The sequence below is a fragment of the Monodelphis domestica genome, chromosome 1, assembly GCF_027887165.1.
Source record: "Monodelphis domestica isolate mMonDom1 chromosome 1, mMonDom1.pri, whole genome shotgun sequence".
Taxonomy (NCBI): Eukaryota; Metazoa; Chordata; class Mammalia; order Didelphimorphia; family Didelphidae; genus Monodelphis; species Monodelphis domestica.
In genome coordinates, this window is record NC_077227.1 from 170,334,689 (window position 1) to 170,359,459 (window position 24,771).

Below are 24,771 nucleotides of genomic sequence, written 5' to 3' on the forward strand. Positions count from 1 at the left end.
AACAGATTTCTTATTATCAGTGGTATGTATCTTCAAGTTGGAAAATTAGGTTTTGGTTCTTGAATTCAGATCAACAAGCTTCTATTAAGAACTTACTGTATATTTGAGATGCTGGGAGCTAAGATGGCAGAGTAAAGGTTGCTCTGGTCCAAAAAGAAAATAAATTACCTTAAAACAAAGGAAAACTAGAGAAACACATCTCACTCAGGGAAGAAGGAAGAAGAGAGTAGCCCAGGCAGCACAGCCACTTAAGACCTAGTAGGACTTGGAGCAACCTATTATGCTATGATTCTGCCAGAGGCAATGAAATTGAAGAATGGGAATTAGTCTTATCCAAGCCACTCTCCACTATATAGAAGACAAAGAAGACAGGAAACCTACAAATTCTTTCCTGGTGGCAGAGCCCTAAGGCTACAAAGGATCCAGAGGGGGACTAGTAACTGCAGGAATGTAGTCACTCCTTTGTGGCAGCAGAGCCCATAGCAGGGGAACTTGCCCAACCTAAGCAACTTGGCAAGGGCAGAGAAACAACAGAGTGGGAACCAGTCCAGCCTGTGAGATAACAGGGGAACTGATAAGAAGGGATGATGAATTTAGCTGGACAAAATAGTTATAAGCCTCCCCAGGTCAAGTCAACAGAGCTACCCCCTCAACAGACTTAGTATGGAAAACAAAGGCAGCTGGTCCTACCCAAAGTATCAAAGAAGAGTACTCCACAAGAGTACTTGGAGTGGAATTCCCTGTACCCCAGGAACAGAGAAAAACCTCAATAGAAAGATAATGTAATGGGGGAAAGAACAATTGGAAAAATGAGCAAAAGACAAAAATAAAACAAAACAAAAACCCCTGACCTTAGAAAGTTACTTTAGTGACAGGAAAGACCAAAATATGAACTTAGAAGAGGGCAACAGTGTCAAAAAGGAAGCAAGTGAAGCCTCAAAGGAAAGTTTGAAAGAATGGCAGGCCCCTTTGGGAGCCTTCCAGCAGTCTCCCCAAGGATGAGGGCTCGCTCTGTCTAGATGTGACGATCCCTTCAAGTAATGGAGATGAGAAGCACTGTGTGTTCAGGCCCACATGCATAGGTGTCCCCCAGGGTTCTGCCATAGCATGGGGGTTTGTTTATTATATAGGGTTTCAAGTACATACTTCTTTGGCACATAATCAATTTTCTACATATATTTTTCCATGGAATTTAACAATGAGAGGTGTAGCCTAAGGAGGGAGTCAATGAAACTTGTTGCTATAGATGAATGACATAAACAGGGTGATCTGGAGATTAGCTCTCCCTGGCCTAGGAGAATCATTGTTACTTTTGGCCATCTTTCACAATCAGTCACAATTACTTAGGAGATGCGTAACAAAACATTTTGTAGCTAGGTACAAGGTTAGAGGGAAATTTAATGACAGACCAGATTTGGGATTTTCCTCAATTTACAAATTCTATTTTTCTTGTGTTCTTTTAAATCACCTGGCAATGTTGCCTGGTTTCTGTGCATAAAGAGAATTTAGTGGAGTGTGTCTTGAAGGTGATTGATGTTCTTGGCTTGCCTGGCTTGTAATGGGAGTGAATGTAACTTCTGTGGATAAGGAAAGGAGGGGGGCAATAGGTAGTGATTGCTAGGTTTTAATTCTGTGAATGTGATCTTTTAGGGTAATAGTCTGGGGGGATTAAGGTAGAATATATGTTTATTGATCCTATAAGTATTTTCTCTCATATTATTTCTCCTGTATTGGGGAGGGAATAATAATCATAACAAGTCCATTAGTTAGGAAAGTTGGAGAGAGAGAAGTCACAGAAGGGGATCATTGGGGGTCTCATTCTCTGGGGGCTGCCTTGCAGACCCCATTTCCCCAGACTCTGACCTTGTCAACCAGGGAGGGTATGATGGCCTCCAGCAAGGCCCTAAAAGAACTCCTGGAAGAACTTGAAAATAAATTAAAAAACAAAATAGTAAGAGAATTGACTAAAAATCTCAAGAGCTGAGGAGAAGTTAACTGAAGAAATCAACTCTCTAAAAACTAAATTATGCCCAAAGGAAATGGAGGCACAAAAATACATTGAAGAAAGAAAGCCGTTCCCCAAGGAATAGAATGAAGCAAATTGAAATTGAGACAAATAAAATTGAAGAAAACAACTCTTTAAAGAGTAGGATTTGTCAAATGAAAAAGGAAACACAAAAACTCAAGGAAGAAAATAACTTTCTAAAATTAGGATTGTACAAATAAGAAGCTAACAAAATCATAAGAAATCAATAAGATAAAATCAAAAAATGAAAAAATTAAAGGTTCTAAAATAAGAATCATTATACCTTATATATTTTACTAGCTTAAATTTTACCTTGAAAGCCATGATCAAAAAAGAGCATGTAAAGCATATTATAAGAAATCCTCAGGAAAACTGCCATGATAGCCTTGAACAAGAGGAGAAAATTGAAATTGAGAGACTTCATCAATCACCTTATGAAAGAGACCCTAAAATAAAACCTAGACCCCTAGACTGTTATTGCCAAATTACAGAATTCCCAGGTCAAGGAAAAAGTACTACAGGCAGCCAGAAGGAAACAATTCAAATATCATGAAGCCACAGTCAGTATTAGAGAGAACCTAGCAGCTTCTATATTAAAGGATAGGAAGACATGGAATATATTCTGAAAGGCAAAGGACATAGGGTTAAAACCAAGAATTATATATCCAGCAAAACTTAACATAATCCTCCAAAGGCAAAAATTGTCATTAAATGAAATAGAGGAATTTCAGACTTTTATGACCAAAAAAAAAAAGAGTTGAAAAGAAAATTTGCTAAGCAAACACCATACTCAAGAGAAGTATAAAAAAGTAAGGTGAAAACTTAAGGGTTTTTGATAAGGTTGAAACCTAGATCAGGAAGAGCTAAAACACAGAAAAATAACTATAGACCAATCTTCCTAATGGACAATGAACATTGATACAAAAATATTAAATAAAATACTAGTATGAAGATTACATTATATCATAAGAATCATTCACTTCGACCAGGTGGGTGTTTTTTACCAAGAATGTAGAAATGGTTTAATGTGAGGAATACCATTAGCCTAATTGACCATTTCAATAAAAAAGCCAACAGAAACCAAATGATTATTTCAATAGAGGCAGAAAAAGTATTTGTCAAAATGCAACACTGATTCCCCATAAAAACATTTGAAATAAATGGAACCTTCCTTAAAATCATCAATGGCATATATCTAAAACCATCAGTAAGTATTCTCTTTAATGGTAATAAACCAGAACTTTTCCCAGTAAGATCAGGTGTAAAGCAAGGTTGCCCATTATCACCATGATTATTTAATATTGTACTAGAAATGTTCACTATTGCAATAAGAGCAGAAAAAGAAACTGAAGGAATTAGAATAGTCAATGAAGAAACAGTTATCTTTCTTTGTAGATGATATGCTGTTTATACATAGAGACTCAACCAAAAAACTAACAGAAATAATTATTAACTTCAGCAAAGTTACAGAATACAAAATAAACCCACATAACTCATCAGCATTTCTATTTACCACCAACAAAATTTAGTAGCAAGAAATAAAAAAGGAAATTGCAGTTAAAATTACTCCAGACAATATAAAATACCTGGAAGTATGACTACCATACAAATCCAGCAACTATATGAACACAATTATAAAACACTTCACACAACCTAAACAATTAGAAAAACTCTAATTGCTTATCAATAGGCTGAACCAATGTAGTGAAAACGACAATCTTTCCTAAATAGATTTACTCAAAAATTATGTCATACAACCAGAAAAAAATAACAACTAAGTTCATCTGGAAAAACAAAAGGCCAAGAATTTCAAGGGAATTAATGAAAAAAAAAAGAATGAAGAAGGCCTGTTTGTTCCGTATCGCAAACTATACTATAAAGTGTTAGTCATTAAAATAATCTGGTACTGGCTAAGAAACAGAGTGATGGATCAATGGAATAGATTAAGTAATCAAAAGATAACAGTTAATGTCCATAGTAACTTAGGGTTTGATAAACTCAAAGATCCAAGCTTTGGGGGAAAGAACTCACTTCTTTATATAAACTGCTGGGAGAACTAGAATCATATACCAACTGGCATATCTTTTGGGCTGGAATTATTAATTGTTAAGATCCACAGAAACGTGAATTTTGTCAGTATCTGTCATTTGAGAAAGCTTCACAAAGCAGACTTATACAGATGTAATACTATTTGTCCTAAATAGTTGTAGAGGACTTTAATTGCTAAGTTAAGGGTTTGTATTTTGTCCTAAAAACAGTAAGTAACCACTAAATGTTTTTGAGCAAGGGAATATCATGGATTAGATCTGTGTATTAATTTGGTAGATGAGAGAATGATTGAAGACCTTTTTAGTAAATTAAGTACATTTTTTGTTACTTTCACATTATGTGTAAGTGAAAATAATTCACCAAAGGTAGTGATTTGTGAGGCAAAAATGAAATCATATTTTAGTTGGGACATTTCATTTGGGACAAGTGAGAAATCATTAAGCTCTAAAGCAACTTGAATTTTACAATAGCTAATATGTATGGGAATTTTTTAAGAATTAGTAACATATATGCAGTGCCATTGATTGCAATAACTGACTAATGAGGTTCCTAATCCTATATTGCTACTTCTGAAAGCCCTTATTATCACTGGCACCATGGATTTAACTCTGGATGACTTATTTAATAAAATGCCTTAAGTTCTAGTCATCATTATCTTGCATAAATATCTACTATTAGACTTTGTATATCATTGACCATTTAAGTTCAAAGAACAGAAAGATATGACTTCTCATCTTTTACTGCTCTATAGCATCCTGTCACCCAGATATATAAGAATATGTGAGTATAGATATAAATCTATAAATTTACATGTGGATTCTGATAGTCTTGTGCAATATTACTTAAGGTAAGTCTTTTAAAAATATACAACCTTTAATATATGCAATCATTTATCTTTAAGGACAGTGAATATTATAATTCACTCAAATGGATTCTTGAGAATGATCCAGCAGAATTGGACCTGAGATTTAGTGTTGATGAAGAACTCTTTGGACAGGTTTGTAAAATATTAATTAAAGAAACAATATGAATTATAAATAAATATGTAGATGGCAAAAGATATACATGCTATGCATCTCTGTATTCTGTAGAATCTCCTTTTCCTTTACTTGAAAATAACCCATTATTAGGGTAAAATATTTTGTGACCTAAGTTCTTTTAACCTAACATCTTAAGTTTCTTTAGCTTTGACTTTAAAAAATTAATTTAAGAAACTTTAGTATAGCTTAAAATGCACATTTTATGATCTTTTCTCACAGCAACTAATATATTTAGATATACTATGTTCATTTTTAGACTTATCAACATGAATTAAAAAATGGTGGATCTGAAATAGTTGTCACCAATAAAAACAAAAAAGAATACATTCAGTAAGTATTTTACTATTATAGATTACATCCTCTTTTTAAGATACCCAAACTAGAAAAATGAAACCTCTATTCCTGCTTCCCTGTCTTATAACAGGGAATAACCATTTCTATGTCTTTTTATGCATCAGTGCTTTATTGTAATGAGAAATTATTTTAAAGTTTCAATGAACTTTTCCAATGGACAGCTTCTACTTACTTTGTAATTAATTCTTCTTTGGGTTTTCCCATTTCTCCTTTTTATGATCAGAACTAATAACTTTCTTCTCCATCAACATCTCTTGAGAAGTTTGAGAATAATAGAGGTACCTCAAAGGAACCCAAAAGGTCATCTGATCCATCCCTCTGATTCCAACTGTAGACATTGATTTTAGGGCATCTATAAATTTATAACTTTTAATATTTTGACAACTATGTACCAATATAATTTCTTTCCTTTGCAATCTAATAAATATATTTTGTTTAGTGCATTTAAAAGTTTTATTGTGAGAAAGAATCCAGGAGCTTCACCAGAACCTTGGTCTAAACCATTCTGTCTATAGAATCTTCAGGATAAGAATGCCCCAGTTGCTGTGGATAGTTGATTAAACTAGTTGTGAGCAGTTGAAAAACTTCATGTCTTTGTTGTTTAGTCTTTTTTTTTTGGCGCTTTCTTGGCAAAGATATTGGATACATAGATTTGCCATTTCCTTCTCCAGCTCTTTTGACAGATGAGGAAAATGAGGCAAACAGAGTTAAGTGACTTGCCCAGGATCAAAAAGGTAGTGTCTAAACCAGATTTGGACTTAAGAAGATGAGTCTTCCTGGCTTCCTGGCACTGTGTCCTCTGCAGCACCTGGCTGCCCCCAAAATATTAACATGTTCATTATAAAAAAAAAGTTTTCTCCCATCTGATTGAACCATTCTACTATCCCACTTCTTATCTAATCCTTTTTTTCACATGGGATATATCTGGTTGATAACCTTGTAATAATTCTCAGAACCTTAAAACCTTAGGCTCAAGAACCTTCAAGTCTTCGCTCAGGCACAACCTCCTCTAGGAAGCTCTCCCCAATTCCTTTAGTTTTCAGTGCTTTCTGCTGCCTCAAACTTTCCATGTTTATTTATATTGCCCTGTAGAATGCAAGTTTCTTGATGATAGAGACTAATATTTTGTATCCCTGATACATTGGACAGGGTCCTCTCTCTGCATAGTAGCCACTTACTAATGCATTTTCAACGGAATACACTTCTAGAGGGATACAGATTAGCGGCCTTGTGAAACAGTGAGTTACCAGATGTACCACAGTGGACTTGACCTAGATGTTCAACAGAGGCTTGGCCTCTATGGAGAGGATTCTAATGTGGGGCAGGGTGTTGGACTAAATGACTTTTAAGGCGATTCTCAGCTCTTAAAAGATTTCATGATTCTAACAAAAAGATTATTTCCTTTTTTTTATGCTACATTTTCTTAACATACTTCCCAATATAGTGTAACTTATAAAAATAACACTGTATTACTTATAAGTTCATGGCCTACTGAAATAATTAGACATCTTTTCTTGCTATATATATGTACTTACAGTTCTTTACTACATTTATTTAATTGACTTAATTTTTTTGTTGTTCATTATAAAATATTAACATTTATATTTTTGTTTAGTCTTGTCATACAATGGCGATTTGTAAACCGAATCCAGAAGCAAATGTCTGCTTTTAAAGAGGTATTCATTTTACTTTCACCTGGTTTCCAAAAATTTCAAAATACATTTTAAGTTTTTAGTATTGTTGGTGCTGATCATGTCCACAAAAGACAAGTAAATGTCTTAATTTTTATAATTTTTTTATATGTGAAAGCATTTTATTAGGGGGAAATATGCTATCATTTGGCAGAGAACAATGGGATAATAGTTAAAGTTAATGTCCATATGTTAACCATTTGTTATATTCTCGTTACTTCCTAAATGCAAGGTGACATTGAATTTTATTTTTAACAGTAGCTATTGATTTTTATTTATATCTTTTGGTTTTAGATTATCTAGATTTCTTTCCCCCTGCTTCCTCCCAGAAAGCTTTCACTCACAATAAAAATTTTTTACAAAAAGGAAAGAAATTTTTAAATCAATATATTTAAAAAACCTGACATTGTATGTAAGTTTCCCATGTCCGCAAAGGAGTAAATGGAGATATATTCTCATATTTTTTCTCTGGGGGCCAGTCTTCTTCATTATAATTTCAAAAGTTCAGCATTGTGTTGTGATAGTTTTTCATTGTTGTGGTCATTGTGCATACTGTTTTCCTGGTTCTGCTTACTCTATTTTGCATTCATTTATATAAATATTTCCATACTTCTCTCTGTTCTTCATGTTTGTCATTTCTTACAATATAGTAATATTCCATTACACTCGTGTGCCACAATTTGTTTAATGATTCCCCAAATGATGAGCATATACTTTATTTCCAGTTCCTTGCTACCTCTAAAAAAGCTGTTATAAATATTTTGGCATAAATGGAATCTTTCTTTTTGTTAGTGATCTCCTTAGAATTTATGCCTAGCAGTGAAATATCTGAGTCAGAGGGTATGAATCCTTTAGTACTTTAATTTCCATGATTCCAAATTACTTTCCAGACTGGTTATTTTAATTCACAGTTTCAATTAGCATTACATTTGTGGACTCTCCACAAATCCTTCAATGTAGAAGAATTCCTCCCTTTTGTTTTGTGTGGCATGAGGTGAAACTTCAGTTATTTTTGGTTTGCATTTCCTCTTATTTTTAGTGATTTGGATTATTATGTGATAATTATTAGTTTGCAATTCTCTTGAGAATGATTTGTTCATATTCTTTTAACAGTTAAATGTTTTGCAATGATTTTTGTTCTTATATATTTTTGTCATTTATACCTGTCCTACATCATCAAATTCTTTTCAAAATTGTTTTAAGTAGTCTTTTTTCCCAATTGACAACTTCCCTTCACTTGTTAATTCAGCTTGTGAAAAAAGATTTTTGTAACTGCCTCTATCTCTTATTTGTCTAACGTAAATTTTAAATGTTTTCTGTTTGTAAGGGTTTTTTTGAACTTATACCACAAAATCTCATCAAGATTTTTGATGAAAATGAACTAGAGGTAAAACATGTTATCTTTTCATTTTAAGCAGAAATTTGACACATATAATTTTACTCTTGATTTACAGTTATTTTTTTTATGTAGTTACTTATGTGTGGACTAGGAGATATAGATGTGAATGACTGGAGGGAACACACAAAATACAAAAATGGCTACAGTGTAAATCATCAAGTTATCCAGTGGTTCTGGAAGGCAAGTGAAAGTTCTGATTTTTTGCAGAATACTCTGGAATATCAGCTATGATGGGAATCAGTTAGAATTAATTTCATAGAAAATGAGAAGTACTAATAGGAACAGAATAATGTCCAAACCAGCATAATTTATATTTTTTTATTTTGGGATACAGAAAGGAATATTCTGACCCTCAACCTTTAAGCCCTTAATTCTTTCTCCCTAGCTCAGCCCTAATTACTCTCTGTGGCCTGGAACCAAAATGGGTATTATTGGGGAGAAAACCCTTTCAGATAATTAAGACTTATTCACACAAATTTATAAATAAAGAAGAATTTTTGAAATAGGATAAAACAGGGTAAAAGGCCAATTGTTTACTTAAATGTTTTACTAGTAAATTGTTTTACTTTTTATTTACTTAAATGCTTTATTAGTAAAATACTAATAACAATACATAAATTATTCATACATAAATCTATAGTTTTCAAAACACATTCATGTACATCATCCCTTAAGCCAGCCCAAAAGGGCAAGACAGATATTATCATAACCAGTTTGCAGAGAGAGAAATTGAGGCTCAAGAGTGGACTAGCTCTTAAGCAACCAAGCTGAGACTAGAACTAAGCCACCTGATTCATACTTTGATATTCTTTCTCCTGCATCATTTGGTTCATTCTTTTAACAAGGAACCGAAGTATGTATTGTATTCATGAAAACTATGAGAAAGAACATAGAAGACAAATCAATATAAGAAGATATTTTTAGCCTTATTACACTATCAGCCAATTCCTAGGGGTTACTATATCATTGAATATCTTGAAGACAACTATTTAAGAAAAAAAGAAAAAGAAATCCAAAAAGCCAATCCCTAACTGGCATAATACTGCAAATAAACAAAAAATCTATACATGCACATGGAAAATTGACATAACATTAATTTAGTAACAATATGCTTCAAAATCTTGAGATTTTTTTTCAACAGGGTTCATAACATAAAGGGTTTTTTTTTTTTTAATCTTCAGGCTGTTTTAATGATGGATTCAGAGAAAAGAATAAGATTGCTTCAGTTTGTTACTGGCACATCCCGTGTACCTATGAATGGATTTGCTGAACTATATGGTAAGAGCTTTCCATTTATCAAATGAACAAAATTCATAAACTGAATGACATCAAGAAAAAGAGTTGTTTGAAATATATTGGAATTTTAAAAAAGATAAAAAATAAAATGTTTGGGACTTTTTCACTACTTAAATTAACTTTCAAGTTTGTAACATTAAATGTACATACTTATCTTCTAAAATAAAATATCTGTGTATATATTTTAGTATTGAAAAGGGGAAAAAATCATGAAAACACTGAAATTCCACAAATGATTTACTATTCTTTAAATTCTCATTATACATTCTCATGCAAAAAAGACATACCAGAATTTTATAGAAAAAGTTTACAGGTATCCTAGGAAGTTCAAAATAGATATATAAATGCAAAGAGGAGTATAACGTGAAATTTTGCAGGTCAAAACCTATTTTCTCATTCATTATTTTCAAGTATTTGCAAACTACAGACTAAGACTAGCTCTCTGATTTTGTACTGCTGAGAGGCTTCCTGATTTTTAACTTCCCTTAAAAATATAAAATCTGTTCCTAGCTTTTGGTCTATATGAAAAGAGGAGCATAGTTTGCTGACCTCTGATTTATATCATAAAATTGGAAAATTTGTTTCTGTGAGAGAAAAGAAAAAAAAATCACTTGGATACATTCTATCTGTAGAGATGCTTACATTGCTTGTTCTGCTTCTTGGAAGAAGTACAATTGTGACATTTGGTTTATATTAACAGATTATCTGAACAGATTTCTCCTAATTGTTAGAATGAGAGAGTTTTTACCCTTTATGCTAAGGGAGTCCATCACTTGTGAAGCCTCTTTCAATTGCCCAGTATAGTAAATGCTAGGAAATAGTCCTATCAGATGTAGAAACACTGTGCCTCCTGAGAAGAGGAGAAGGCCTTTCTTTGTGTTTGGATGACAACACTGATTGTTTCTGTCCCAGAGTTGTAAGCTTCTGTATCTTACTTAGATAATCAGGATTCTCGTCTTGTCCTTTAAAATAGAAAAATAAAATAAAAAGCCTTTATGGTATACACTTTTGTACCATAGATAATGAAGGTGCTTGCTCTGATCCTTAGAAGCTGTACTAAGAAGCAACTATCAACACTGCAGTCAACCCAAAGGACTGACCTCTAGGGCTATAGTTTGGGCATGCAGTAGAGGAAATGGTTGCGATGAAAACTTACTGAAGCTTTGGAAATTGTATCTTGCTAACACTTGAGTTAGCCTTCTTTCCTATGACATAAAGTTGATTATCTAGTAGAAAACCTTTAGGCAGGAGAGAAAATAAGAAGTAGAGAAGAAGAGAGAAGCAAGAAATAGAGAGAGATACAGGATTGGCGTAGGAAAGAGAGACAGAAACAGAGAGAAAGAGTTCAAATCAAATAGAAACCTAGAATTAAATTTCCTGCTGAAATGATATTATCATGGGCTTAGAAGCCATGCCTATCTGGTACATCTTTGTGGGAAGGCTACAAAACTGCAATGTGGATAAGGACGTCCAGGAGAACAGTATTAACTTGTGCAACAATCATGAAGGACAAACTTTTTTAAATGGCTGCAGTAAAAGAAAACTCAGACTCCATCAGACAGTGTCTAACTTGTTACTTTTTTGGTCTAATCACACATTTTTGTGAATAACTGTACCTAGGACTAGAACCTACTTTCAGTAACGCCAAACAAAAGGATTGTAATTCACCCCAGTGCTGGCAGTCATGACTTAATATGAACAAGATAGGTTTTAGGTTTTTAAGAGTCAAAGTAGCACTATGTGATGAAGTGACCATCTCCTTTTTGCTTTTCTTAGGAAGCATAGCATCTTTGTTTAGTCTTCATTTATGTTAGTATAAAACTTACAGGGGGAAAAGCTGCTTCTGTAACCAGACAATGATCACTCAGAGTAGTAAGAAAGATAAGTTAAGGAAGTTAATAATTGATAATGATGCTCCCCCAAAAGAAAAGGAGACATTGAAGCATCTTTTTTTAAATCCACAGAAAAGAAAATAATAAAACTTCCAGGGAGATGTAGGACAGATTTGAAACACTGAATTCATTATATTTTTAATGCAAACTGTAGAAAATAGAGGTTGGAAATTTTATTTATATATGACCCTATTTTTCTCTTTCTTGCATATGGTGTTCCTGTTTATTATTTTGCCAGGTTCAGAATACCAAAAAATTAAAATGGATTTTAAAAAGAAAAAGCTAACTTTTGCATTTAATCAACTCCCCTAACTCTGTTATCTGTGAAGTTTGTTGGTCTTTGTTAGATCTTATAATTTAGCCAAGAGATTAACCAAGGTAGAAGTCCTCTGATCCAGACATACTTTCTCCTCATTCCCAAGGCCATCATAGCCATCCATGAATCTAATGGGCTTTTTAAAAGAAATTTTCCTTTTTCCAAGCAGACAATTTGATTTTTAGACATGACTGGAGCCAGATTTGTGAATTTTAAAATATAAATGTGGAATGGAAGTTCTTAGAACTTTGTTATTTTTTTTTAAGTTCAGAGGAAAATTTTAATTGTACTTCTAGGCAAATCAGGTGCCCACCATCTCTAAAATGTCAAATAAGCAAAAACCAAATAGAGATCATAGAGCACTCATTTGTTTTAACTGTATTCATTATTCCTTCTTTGGGGAATTAGCTCCTGGATTGGCCCCAACTTTTTGATTTTAGTCAGTAAATACAAAACCAAAATTTTTAAAATATCTTCTTAACATTAACAAGTAAGCCATGATTTGCAAATTCAAGAAAAATAAAAATTGAAAGAATACAGTAGTTCTATTAACAAGAATTATCTGTATTCATTATGTTTTTTGAAGCTTGATGTACTTGTGCAAAGTGAATAGTTGACCTGTATAGTTAGTAGTAGTAGTAATAGTAATATGAAAATGGGTATTAAACAGAGAGTTAGCCATCTACTCCTAGTAACTAAAAAATGATTCTATTTTATCATCAAATATGGCATAAAATGAGTGCTATATGTAAATATGAAAAGCATTACCTTGTAATTAAATTTTGTTTGGAAAATGGTCTCTTTTTAAAAATGCTTAGAGGTACAAAAATTAAACATGACTAATATGTTTCACAAATAATTTAAACAAATGTAGCAAATGATTATAGTTTAGTCACTTTCAGAATTACTTCTAACACTCTCTCCTTCTCATTGATTTGCTTATTTATGTCTTCTTTTGTGCAATGAGTTTCCTTCAGAAAGGTAGATTTCTAGTTTAAGTTTTGAAGGCAAAGTCCTCTAAAGTTTTCTCAGAAGTAAAGCTGAATAAGAGTTGGCTGGGAGCAATAAAGTATTGTTGATAAAAACCTTATAATAAGTAGATACTCGTTTTCATATATATTATCTTAATTTCCACACAACCTTCTGCTACTGCTTCCATTTTTTCTAAAATATTGGACTTCTCTGGGATCTGGATATTTCAGATTTATCTTGAAAACCACTAGACAGTTTTCTTTTCCACAATTCAAGGCTAGAAGCCACAAGACAGTTCCCAGTATCCAGAAGAAAAGCTCTGACACTCATTCTATCCTTTTGCACTGGCATCTATCCAGAAAGCCTTAGTATTTTAAGAATTAATTAAAAGTTGCTTCAAAAAAATGAATGCTTGTTGAATAGCCAGGAAAGAGATGAAATTGCAGAGCATGAGAATTCCTTAGCCTCCCAAAAGCTTGAAATCATGAGTAGATGCAGATTGGTGATCTCCAGAGGTCAGAGGGATGGAAATGACAAGAAGAATATAACAGAATGGCGCAGCATGTCTAGCTATTTGAGCTATCCAGCAGAGTGAAGAAAAGGAACAGATTGGAATAGACTGGTACAGCTACTGCCCTCTGAAGCTTCCTGCCTAGTTTTAGGAGACTCTTAAAGGGGAATCAAGACATTGTTTTAAGTGGTACTTTCTCCAAATCCCCATGCATACCCTAGGATTCAGGCATTGTGGTTATGTCGGGTCACCCAGCATGATTCATTCACTATTCTCTCCAAGATATGTTTTTACCACAACAAACTTTTACCACCTACCTCTATGCAAACAAACAAACATGTTAGGGCATTTTAAAGCAGGTTTTCACAAATTTGAACTTACTGTGATATGTAAAATTACATACCCTTTTAATACAAGTTACATGTTGCATTCTTTTATAATCAAAGATTCTTGCATAGATGAATGAAACTAAAAATTACTCTTCACTCTAGGTTCAAATGGACCACAGTTTTTTACAGTTGAACAATGGGGTACCTCTGAAAAATTGCCAAGAGCACATACCTGGTAAATATCTTATTATAAGTGGTATTTTGATGATCTATCTAATCCCTCAAAAACCAACTGCTTCTAGTAAAATTGGTCTAGACTTAGAGATTTGACAGACATCTCATGTCCTCAGTCTTAGGTAACTGGCAAATGTAGCCAAAGAAGAGATCAGTGATATCTCATAGGCAAGCCTCCTGAAAGTGAGCCAGGGTCCCAGCCAGTCTGTGAATTAGGTTCATAATAAAGGACTCCCATTGCCAAATCAAGCAGGTCAGAAGTGTTATACCTGCAACCCACAGGCTCAAAACCTATGAGTGTGGCCCAAACAAGATCAAAATATAAATGGGAAATATTTAAGAAAACAAATTTAAAAGTCAATAAGACATAGGTAATAATACATTTTAGAATGAAGTCAATAGAGAATGAAGGTCCTGGGTTCAAATGTGGCCTCAGATACTTCCTAGCTATTTATTTTAACTCTTACCATTCTCCTTGCCATGGAACCAATATACAGTATTGATTCTGAAATGGAAGGTGAGAGTTTTGGGGGAAATAAAAAAAAAACCCAAACAAACAAACCCAAGTCAACATGTAACCTGAAGAGATCCGTAAGCACAGATTAGTGGCCCACATTTCTCTTTAACACCACTGGCCTAACTAAGCCACTGAATGTACAGTTTCTTTGTGCCTTTGTAAAAGCTAGTTGGGGCAATCTATTGGAAAAGAAACTGGGAGGTTTAGATCCTATCACCTATCACCAGGAGGAAAAGGAAGAAATATCCCACCAAGACTCAGCAGGGAAGAAATCTACATCATAGAATGCTCTTTTTAGTAATGACACTTCTGACCATAAAGTCTATCATAGGAAATAGAAATTGGATAGAAGTATAGCTCTCTCTTGTTATAACTTCTGATCTCAATAGAAAACTGTTGTTGTCTATTCTTTCAGCTTTAATCGTTTGGATTTGCCTCCATATGAATCATTTGAAGATTTATGGGACAAACTTCAAATAGCAATTGAAAACACTCAGGGTTTTGATGGTGTTGATTAGAATATAAATAATGATATTCTAAATTGTTTTAGTGCTACAATTTTTAAAATTAAATCTTGGTTAAAATTTTCCAGGGAACTACTTCAAACTTGGCTATTAACTTCATAAATATTGAATAAACTGTGTAAAAATACAAGATATAAATATTAAAAGTTTTATGGTGAAAGTGACATCGCTTTTAAAGTAATCTAACAGCACTCTGGTATGAATATCTTTATTCATATCTTAAAGATAAGGAAAAAATTTTAGAGGTCTGATTATAGGATCTTAATCCTCTGTGCCTAAAATAGTTTCCCCCCTAACAATTACCTCTTTTACAGTAGTCTTCAGGCAGTTCTTAGACTACTGAAATTGTAACTGTTTAAACATTTATGTAAAGAGTGTCAAGAGCAAAGAGGTAGATGCATTCTAAGAAGGAAAACGGAAAATGAAAACTTAAATATTAAGAATTTTGCAACATTTTCAGTGCTACTTCTAGCTACTTATTATTATTAAGGAGTCTTTGCCTACAGCACCTTACAATTCAACATATCTGAAAAACTTTAGAAAACATTGCCTATAATTTGTAGTTCTATGGTAGACCAAAAAACTTTTTACTTATTCATCTTAAAAGCTCTTTCAGAATCTGTTTTTAACTTTTTAGTAATATAGTTCAATCAAAAATAGTATTTTTGTAAGTTAGCATGTAAATTTAAGATTCACAACTGCATCAAATGAAAATATGAAATTTTTGTCCTTATTGGTTATCTCAATAGGCAAAACAAGATTATTGAATTTTGTAATTGCTAATTATAAAGAAAAACTGAAAATCATTCCGTGGAAAGATTAATAAAGCCATGTTTTCCATGTGTTCCCTGGAAAACTTAAGTGATATTTGTTTCCCTATTCACTATTTACTCTTTTACCTCATACCATGTTGTAGAAAATACATGTTTACAGTTTCTTTATGTTTACAGATTAATTACAGATTACTTCTATCATTTCATTTTTATTTTTTTGTTTCTTTGTGTTAGTTTAGAAACCAATTATTTGTTAAAGTACTATATAACCAAAGCATATTCAAGAATATATGATTTGTTTTAGATATATTATTTACCAGATTTCTTATGCTTTTTAAAAAAACCTATCAAAATATTCTCTTATTATTTTAAAAAATCTTTTTATAAGCAGAATCTTACTTTAATGAACCTGAAGAGACATAATGAACTTAATAATTTAATTATCCAAAATGTTTTTTAACCTTCTTTTATGTGCCAAGAACTCAAGAGCTGTGGGATCAGAGAAAATAAACACATTCTCTGTGGAGGAAGTTTTGTCTGTATCTGTTCCTTATGTCAAAGTTGTGTTTGAGTGAACTCATGTGTAAAATGATCTTGAAAAATTTCAGTATATTTTTCAAAATGTTAAGTTGATGATTTTTGAAAGATGCTATCAACAGAAGTCAGCATTTGATTTTTCTGAGCTTCTTCCTATTGGCTCAAGGGAATAGGTAAGGGGGTAAAACTTCAGTAGGCCACTCAGCTCATGAAAGAGATGTTCAAGACTTAGAGAGTTGCAAACATACTATCAAACCCCCACCCCACCCCACCCCCGTTTATTTTGAGAGTACTCTGTCCTCTTAGTCATCAGGCATCAGTCATTCACAAAGCACTGAAGTTGCTCCCCTTGTTCCACTCCTCTCTTACCAGTCCAGAAATCAAGGGCTAGGAAGCCCTCATTACCATGCTCTGCACACTTATATATTCAATACTAGAGCACCAAAAGCAAAAGATTTCATAAATTAAACCAGTTGCCGAATGGACAGGCTGTTGTGAACACATATAGTATGTGACTTATCAAGTCATTTTATATACATATCAGCAAAGAAGCATAAGTATGGGCTGTCTGCCAGCCAGCTCATGGAGTAGTTTCATTAGAAAGACCTGAATAAATGTTATTACCATTTTCATTAAAATTGCATTCTTCTTACATTTGGGATCATAATTTAAAGGTAAATCTTGTAAAATTTTGGCTGTCAAAAACTGATCCTAAAAAAAAAAAAAGAAAGAAAGTTTACTGAACAGAATTTACTTAAAAATGCCTTCAACTCGGTTTATAGAGCATGGTGTTAATGAGGTTACAGTGACAGGTTTGTAGTGCTTAAAAGGAATTAACTCCCTGCAGACGACTGTGTTCCATGATCACATATCACACTTTAACCCTAGGTAAAGATCTCAAGGTACATGTTATTTGATCAGTAAAAATTGTAGGTTATTTATAGCCCATCACCTCTAAAAGAAAAATTGGAAAATATTCATCCTTCTGACACTGGGTGAATAGGATGGTCTTTATATATTTTTTCCCAATAATTTAAAGAACAGAATATTAAACTGTATTTCCCTGTATTTTCTCTATAAAGATTCTCCAAACCGTTTATACTTAATTGTAAATGACTCTTGTATTTTAGGCTACTGGCATAATAACAATTCATGTGAATATTACAAAAATAAATATAATAATTTCCACTTTTATTGCTTGATATTTGACATGCAGATTTAATTTAAAAAAACTTGGGGTATAGCTAATCTCTATCAATTGGTATAGCAGAACCAGGCTGTAAAGGACTTTGAAAACAGGGGGCAGCTGGGTGGCTCAGTGGATTGAGATTCAAGCCTGGAGATGGGAGGTCCTGGGTTCAAATCTAACCCCAGACACTTCCTGACTCTGTGACCCTGGGCAAGTCCCTTAACCCCCACTTCCCCCTTACTGTTCTTCTGTCTTGGAATCAATACTTAATATTGATTCTAAGACAGGAGGTAAGGGTCTGGGGAGGAAAAGGCACCCAGATTCTACATTGAATCCTTGGCATAATAGGGAGACACCAGAGTTTTAAGGGTTTGGGGGGCAGCTGACATGATTAGACTTGGCCTATAGGAATATCATTTTGGCAAATGAGTGAAGGATAGGGAGTGGAAAAAGCCTTGGGGCAGGGACATCAACCTGCCTGCTATGGCAGTAATTCAGATATGACATGACAAAGATCTGTACCAGCTATTAATTATGTTAATGGAGAGAAGGGGACCAATAAGAGAGCTATAAAGTTAGAAATGACGATGACCACAGATTGGATATGTGGGATGGGTGCAAGTAAGCAATTGAGGAGGATAACCATGTTGGGAGCATGGATGACTGGGAAGATGGCAGTGCCCCCAACAACCATAGGGAAGGGTTTGGGGAAAGATATTGAGTTCTTTTTCTGGCTATATTGAGTTTGAGATGTCTGTGGGACATACAGTTCAAAATGTCCAGGACAGAGTCTAATAATAATCTACATAAGGACAATAATGGGGGCAGTGGCTAGGTGTCCCAGTAGATTGAGAGTCAGGCATAGAGACAGGAAGTCCTGGATTCAAATCTGACCTCATCTCCTGCCTAGCTGTGTGATCCTAGGCAAGACCCTTAACCTCCATTGCTTAATCCTTGCCTCGCCTATCTTAGAACCAATACTCACACAGAAAAAGACAATAATGGAAGCTGACAAAGATTACCAAGCAAAAAGGCATAAAGGAAAAAAGAAGAGAGGACACAGGACAGAGTCTTGGGGGACACCTACAGTTTATAGACCCAACCTAGATGAAAACCAAGCAAAGGAGATGTAGGGAGGTCAGTCAGATAGGAAGATCAGGAGAAAGCAGTACCACAAAAAAAAAAATGAGAGAAGAGAGTATGAAGAAGAAGTTAATCTTAGAGACAACTAGGTGGTTTAAAGCATAGAGAACCAAGCCTTGAGATGAGAGGTCCTGGGTTCAAAACTAACCTCAGACCTTTCCTAACTGTGTATCTCTAGGCAAGTCACCTAGCCCCCATTGCCTGGCTCTTGCCTCTCCTACCTTGGAATCAATACACAGTATTGATTCTAAGCTGGAAGATATGAGCTTTAAAAAAAATAGGGGGGGGGCTTAATCAGCAGTGCTATTAAGAGCTACAGAGGTCAAGAAAAAATGAAAACTGGAAAAAGACTATTAGACTATTCCATTTTATTCACCACACCACCTGGTCACTGAGTTTTCAATCCAAGCCAAATTTTTCAAAGACCAGGACAAGGGATTACCTCCAACTATTCATGATCTCTCTGCTCCTGACCACTTCCCTGTGCAATAATATAAGTAAATGGGGCCTTTTATGTAGAGGATCTTATATATAATATATGTGTCTCATTAGGGAGCTAGTTTTGCTTTCATTTTAGGAATTTGGGAATTGACTCCCATAATAAAAGCAAAATGGAGTAAGGAATCATTATGTGAAAACATACTGAATGGTAGTTCAAAACATTTTTTAAGACACACATAAAACCTGAGGGAATTGCGTGTTGGCTATGGGAGGGGGGTTAGGGAAGGGCAGGGAAAGGATATGAATCTTGTAACCATGAAAAAATACTCTAAATTAATTAATTAATTAAAATTTCCAAGTATTTTTTTTAATAATTCAGTATTATTTAGAAAAAAAAAGTTTATGGAGATCAGACAGGCGAAGTCAAGATGGCAGCTTAGAGGCAGCGAAAGTTCAGACCGCTGAAAACCCTTCCTTATCGATTAAAAACCAAATGCTCCTAGGGGCCTGAAAACCAAACCTAACAACAGGACAGAACCAAGGAACCCTCCTGCTAGACTCAACTTTAAAAGTATGCCCCCCAAAAGCCTGAATTTGAGAACACTTGAGTTTAAGGGGAAGGAAGAAGCCAAGACACTCCATATTGCACCCCCTCTTCCTGAGGTTTTGGCCTCAGGGCACATCCAGCTCTGCAAGATCAACTGCCCTGGGCTTAATCCTATCAAGCCTTAAGAGGGCAGGGAACCTCAAGCTCCAACACCCCTCCCCCACAGACTGCTCTGAGAGTCTTGCTAAGCTCCAAGGGCAAAGGCTGACAGAAAAGCCCAAACCCACAGATACAGCACATAATGAAAGGAGCAAATCTACAGGCAACTACGGAGGGGAGGGGAGAAGAAGGGGCTTATATGAGAAAACATCAGAAAAATAATAAAATTGCAATTGACAGCTTCTATACAGGCAATGAACAAAGAGCAAATGGAACAGAGAAGTATCAAGGAACACCAAGAAAAAACACAGAAACTCCAGCAAATTGGACACAGTCTTTGGAAGAACTCAGAATACAATTCAAAATGCAATTAATAGAGGCTGAAAACAAGTGGGAAAAGAACATAAAAAGCAAGATAAGTCATTGGGAAACAGAAAATAGTGTCTTGAAATCCAAAATTAATCAACTTGGAAATGAGGCAAAGGAGATGAAAGATGACCTCCAAAGAAAATAAGACCAGAAGGAGAAGGATGACCAAAAATCCAGGGATGAAATTCAGTCTTTAAAAACCAGAATTCAACAATTAGAAGCAAGCAACTTCACAAGGCAGCAGGAAACTATAAAACAAAATCAAAAGAATGAAAAAATTTGATGAAAATATGAAACACCTCATTCACAAAACAGATTTAGAAAACAGGTCCAGGAAAGACAACTTAAAAATCATTGGTCTACCAGAACATCATGACAAAAGAAAAAACCTGGGCATCATCCTACAGGAAATTATCCAAGGAAACTGCCTGGACATTCTAGAACAATGGGGAAAAGTGAGATTGAAAAAATCCACAGATCACCTCCTGTACTTAATCCCCAACTGACAACTCCCAGGAATGTTATAGCCAAATTCAAGAACTATCAGACCAAGGAAAAAATATTACAAGCTGCTAAGAAGAAGTCATTCAGATACCATTGAACTACAGTCAGAATAACACAGGATCTGGCTGCATCAACACTGAAGGACTGAAAGGCATGGAATATGATATTTTGAAAAGCAAGGGAACTAAATCTACAACCAAGAATCAATTACCCAGCAAAACTAACTATATTCTTACAGGGGAAAGTATGGTCATTTAATAAAATAGAAAAATTCCAAGCATTTGTAAAGAAAAGACCAGACCTGAACAAAAAATTTGATGCCCACACACAGAACTGAAGAGAATCATCAAAAGGTAATTAAAAAGGAGGTGGGGAGGAGAGAAAAACAAGACAAAAAACTTTTTTTTATGGGACCCAGTAGTTAAAATGATATGTATCCCTATAAGAAAAGAGGATATTGTTATCATCACCTGGGTAGCTAGAAAAATTATACTTAGAGGGAACAGTGACAAACTGTATAGGATGAAATGCCAAGACATACATATGTATATAGATATATAGATATATGCATAAATATATATATATATATATGTTTGCATATATAAATATACAACTAGAGTTAAAAAAAGGTTAATACTAAGAGAAATGGGAAAAGAAGCAAAATGTGGTAAATTTATATGTCACAAAGAAGTGCATGGCAGGGGTTGGGGAGAACATCATACAGTGGAAGGGTAAAGAGGTTGGGGATAGGAAATACTCAATTCTTACGTGCAACAAAATTGACTCAAAGAGGGAAAAACAATCAAATACATTGGGGCAGAGAATTGATTTGGGCCCTATAGGGAAGTAGAAGGGTAACAAACAGATTGGTGGGAATGGAAGCAATACAAGTGAGAGAGAGGTTGGGTGAGGTAGTTTAAAAAGACTGTAAAGAAAAGAGGGGAATAAGAAGGGGGTTAGAAAGGGAAGTAAAATAAGGGTTGGAATTAGGGGGACTGATTAAAAACAAAATACTGGTGTAGAAGGAAATAGTGAAAGAAGAAAGGGCAGGACTAGGAGTGAAAATCAAAATGCTAGTAAATACACAGCTGGTAATCATAACTCTGAATGTGAATTGAATGAATTCACCCATAAAACAAGCAAATAGCCTAGTAGATTAGAAATCAAAACCCTCCCATATGCTATCTACAAGAAACACACATGAGGAAGGTAGATGCGCATAAGGGAAAAGTAGGAGAATGGAGCCAGATCTATTGGGCACCAACTGAAAAAAAGAAGGCAGGAGTCACAATCATGATATCTGACAAAGCCAAAGTAAAAATAGATCTAGTTGAAACAGATAGGGAAAGTAATTATATCCTAATAAAAGGTAGTATGCGACAATGAGGAAATATCTGTACTCAACATGCATGCACCAAATGGCATAGCATCCAAATTTCTAAAGGAGAAACTAGTGGAGCTCAAGGATGAAATAGATAGTAAAACTATACTAGTGGGAGACCTGAACCTTCCTCTATCCAAACTAGATAAATCAAACCAAAAAATTAAATAAGAAAGAGGTAAGAGAAGTGAATGAAATCTTAGAAAAATTATAGTTAGTATATATGTGGAGAAAAATAAATAGGAACAAAAAGGAATACACCTTCTTCTCAGCAGCACATGGTACATTCACAAATATTGACCATGTACTAGGTCATTAAAACATTGCAAACAGATACAAAAGAGCATAAATGATGAATGCAACCTTCTCAGAGCACAATGCAATGAAAATAATAATTAGTAAGGGTACATGGAGAGGCAAATAATAAACAATACAATTCTCCAAAATTGGTTAAAGAAAAATCATATAAACAATTAATAATTTCATTGAAGAAAATGACAATGATGAGACATCCTTTCAGAACCTATGGAATGCAGCCAAAACAGTGCTCAGGGGGAAATTTATATCCTTGAGTTCATATATTAACAAATTAGGGAGGGCAGCGGTCAATGAATTGGGTATGCAAATTAAAAAACTAGAAAGCAAACAAATTAAAAATCCTCAGATGAAGACTAAATTAGAGATCCTAAAAATCAAAGGAGAAATTAATAAAATTGAAAGTCAAAGAACTATTGATGTAATAAATAAGACTGGAAGCTGGTTCTTTGAAAAAATAAGTAAAATAGACAAAGTATTGATCAATCTAATTTAAAAAAGGAAAAAAAGAAAACCAAATTGACAGTATCCAAGATGAAAAGGGAAAGCTCACCTCTAATGAAGAGGAAATTAAGGCAATCATTAAAAAATTATTATGCCCAATTATATGGCAATAAATATGGCAATGTAGGTGATATGGATGAATATTTACAAAAAATATAAATTGCCTAGACTAACAGAGGAAGAAACAGAGTACCTAAACAACTCCATATCAGAAAAAGAAATTGAACAAGCCATCAAAGAACTCCCAAAAAAAATCCCCAGGACCAGATGGATTCACAAATGAATTCTATCAAACATTCAAAGAACAACTAATCCCAATATTATACAAACTATTTGACATAATAAGCAAAGAAGGAGTTCTACCAAATTCCTTTTATGAAACAAATATGGTACTGATTCCAAAGCTAGGCAGGTCAAAAACAGAAAGAAAATTACAGACCAATCTCCCTAATTAACATAGATACAAAAATCTTAAGTAGAATTCTAGCAAAAAGACTCCAGCAAGTGATCACTAGGGTTATTCATTATAAGCAGGTGGGATTTATACCAGGAATGCAAGAATGGTTCAATATTAGGAGAGCCATCCACATAATTGACCATATCAACAAACAGACAAAAATCACATGATTATCTCAATAGATGCAGAAAAAGCCTTTGATAAAATACCACACCCATTCCTATTAAAAACACTAGAAAGCATAGGAATAGAAGGGCCTTTCCTAAAAATAATAAACAGTATATATCTAAAACCATCAGCAAACATCATCTGCAATGGAGATAAACTAGAAGCCTTCCCAATAAAATCAGGAGAGAAAGAAAGATTCCTATTATCATCTCTATTATTTATCATTGTACTAGAAACACTAGCTGTAGCAATTAGAGAAGAAAAAGCAATTGAAGGTATTAAAATAGGCAATGAGGAGACCAAGCTATCACTCTTTGCAGATAATATGATGGTCTACTTAAAGAATCCTAGAGAATCAACCAAAAAGCTAGTCAAAATAATCAACAACTTTAGCAAAGTTGCAGGATACAAAATGAACCCACATAAGTCATCACCATTTCTGTATATTTCCAACCCATTTCAGCAGCAAAAATTAGAAAGAGAAATTCCATTTAAAATCACCCTAGACAATATGAAATACTTGGGAATCTATCTGCCAAGACAAACACAGGAACTATATGAACACAACTACAAAACACTCTCCACACAATTAAACTAGGTCTAAACAATTTGAAAAACATCAACTGCTCATGCGTAGGAAGAGCTAACACAATAAAACTGACAATCCTACCCAAATTAATTTACTTATTTAGTGCCATACCCATTGAACTACCAAAAAACTTATTTACTGAAATAGGAAAAACCATAACAAACATAACATTCATTTGGAAGAACAAAAGATCAAAGATATCAGGGGAAACAATGAAAAAAAATGCTAAGAAAGGTGGCCTTGCATTACCAGATCTCAAACTATACTATAAAGCGTGGTCATCAAAACAATTTGGTACTAGCTAAGAGACAGAAAGGAGGATCAGTGGAATAGACTTGGGATAAGTGACCTCAGTAAGACAGTCTATGATAAGCCCAAAGATCCCAGCTTTTTGGACCAAAATCTACTATTTGATAAAAACTGCTGGGAAAATTGGAAGACAGTATGGGAGAGATCACCATCTCACACCCTACACCAAGATAAACTCAGAATGGGTGAATGACTTGAATATAAAGAAGGAAACTATAAGTAAATTAGGTGAACAC

The 24,771-nt window shown here is 34.2% G+C and overlaps 1 protein-coding gene across 5 annotated transcripts in view; it reads left to right on the plus strand.

The window, feature by feature from the left end:
- Nucleotides 1-17,648, plus strand: part of NEDD4 (NEDD4 E3 ubiquitin protein ligase) — a 151,969-nt gene extending 134,321 nt beyond the window's left edge. For all 5 annotated transcript variants that reach the window (XM_056809834.1, XM_007479693.3, XM_007479695.3 and 2 more), the window contains 8 exons: nucleotides 4,977-5,072; nucleotides 5,372-5,445; nucleotides 7,085-7,145; nucleotides 8,488-8,547; nucleotides 8,632-8,739; nucleotides 9,741-9,837; nucleotides 14,038-14,110; nucleotides 15,042-17,648. In XM_056809834.1, the coding sequence (XP_056665812.1) occupies nucleotides 4,977-5,072; nucleotides 5,372-5,445; nucleotides 7,085-7,145; nucleotides 8,488-8,547; nucleotides 8,632-8,739; nucleotides 9,741-9,837; nucleotides 14,038-14,110; nucleotides 15,042-15,144 (672 nt within the window). In that variant the 3' untranslated portion in view covers nucleotides 15,145-17,648. The remainder of the gene's footprint in view (nucleotides 1-4,976; nucleotides 5,073-5,371; nucleotides 5,446-7,084; nucleotides 7,146-8,487; nucleotides 8,548-8,631; nucleotides 8,740-9,740; nucleotides 9,838-14,037; nucleotides 14,111-15,041) is intronic.
- Nucleotides 17,649-24,771: the final 7,123 nt, after the last annotated feature.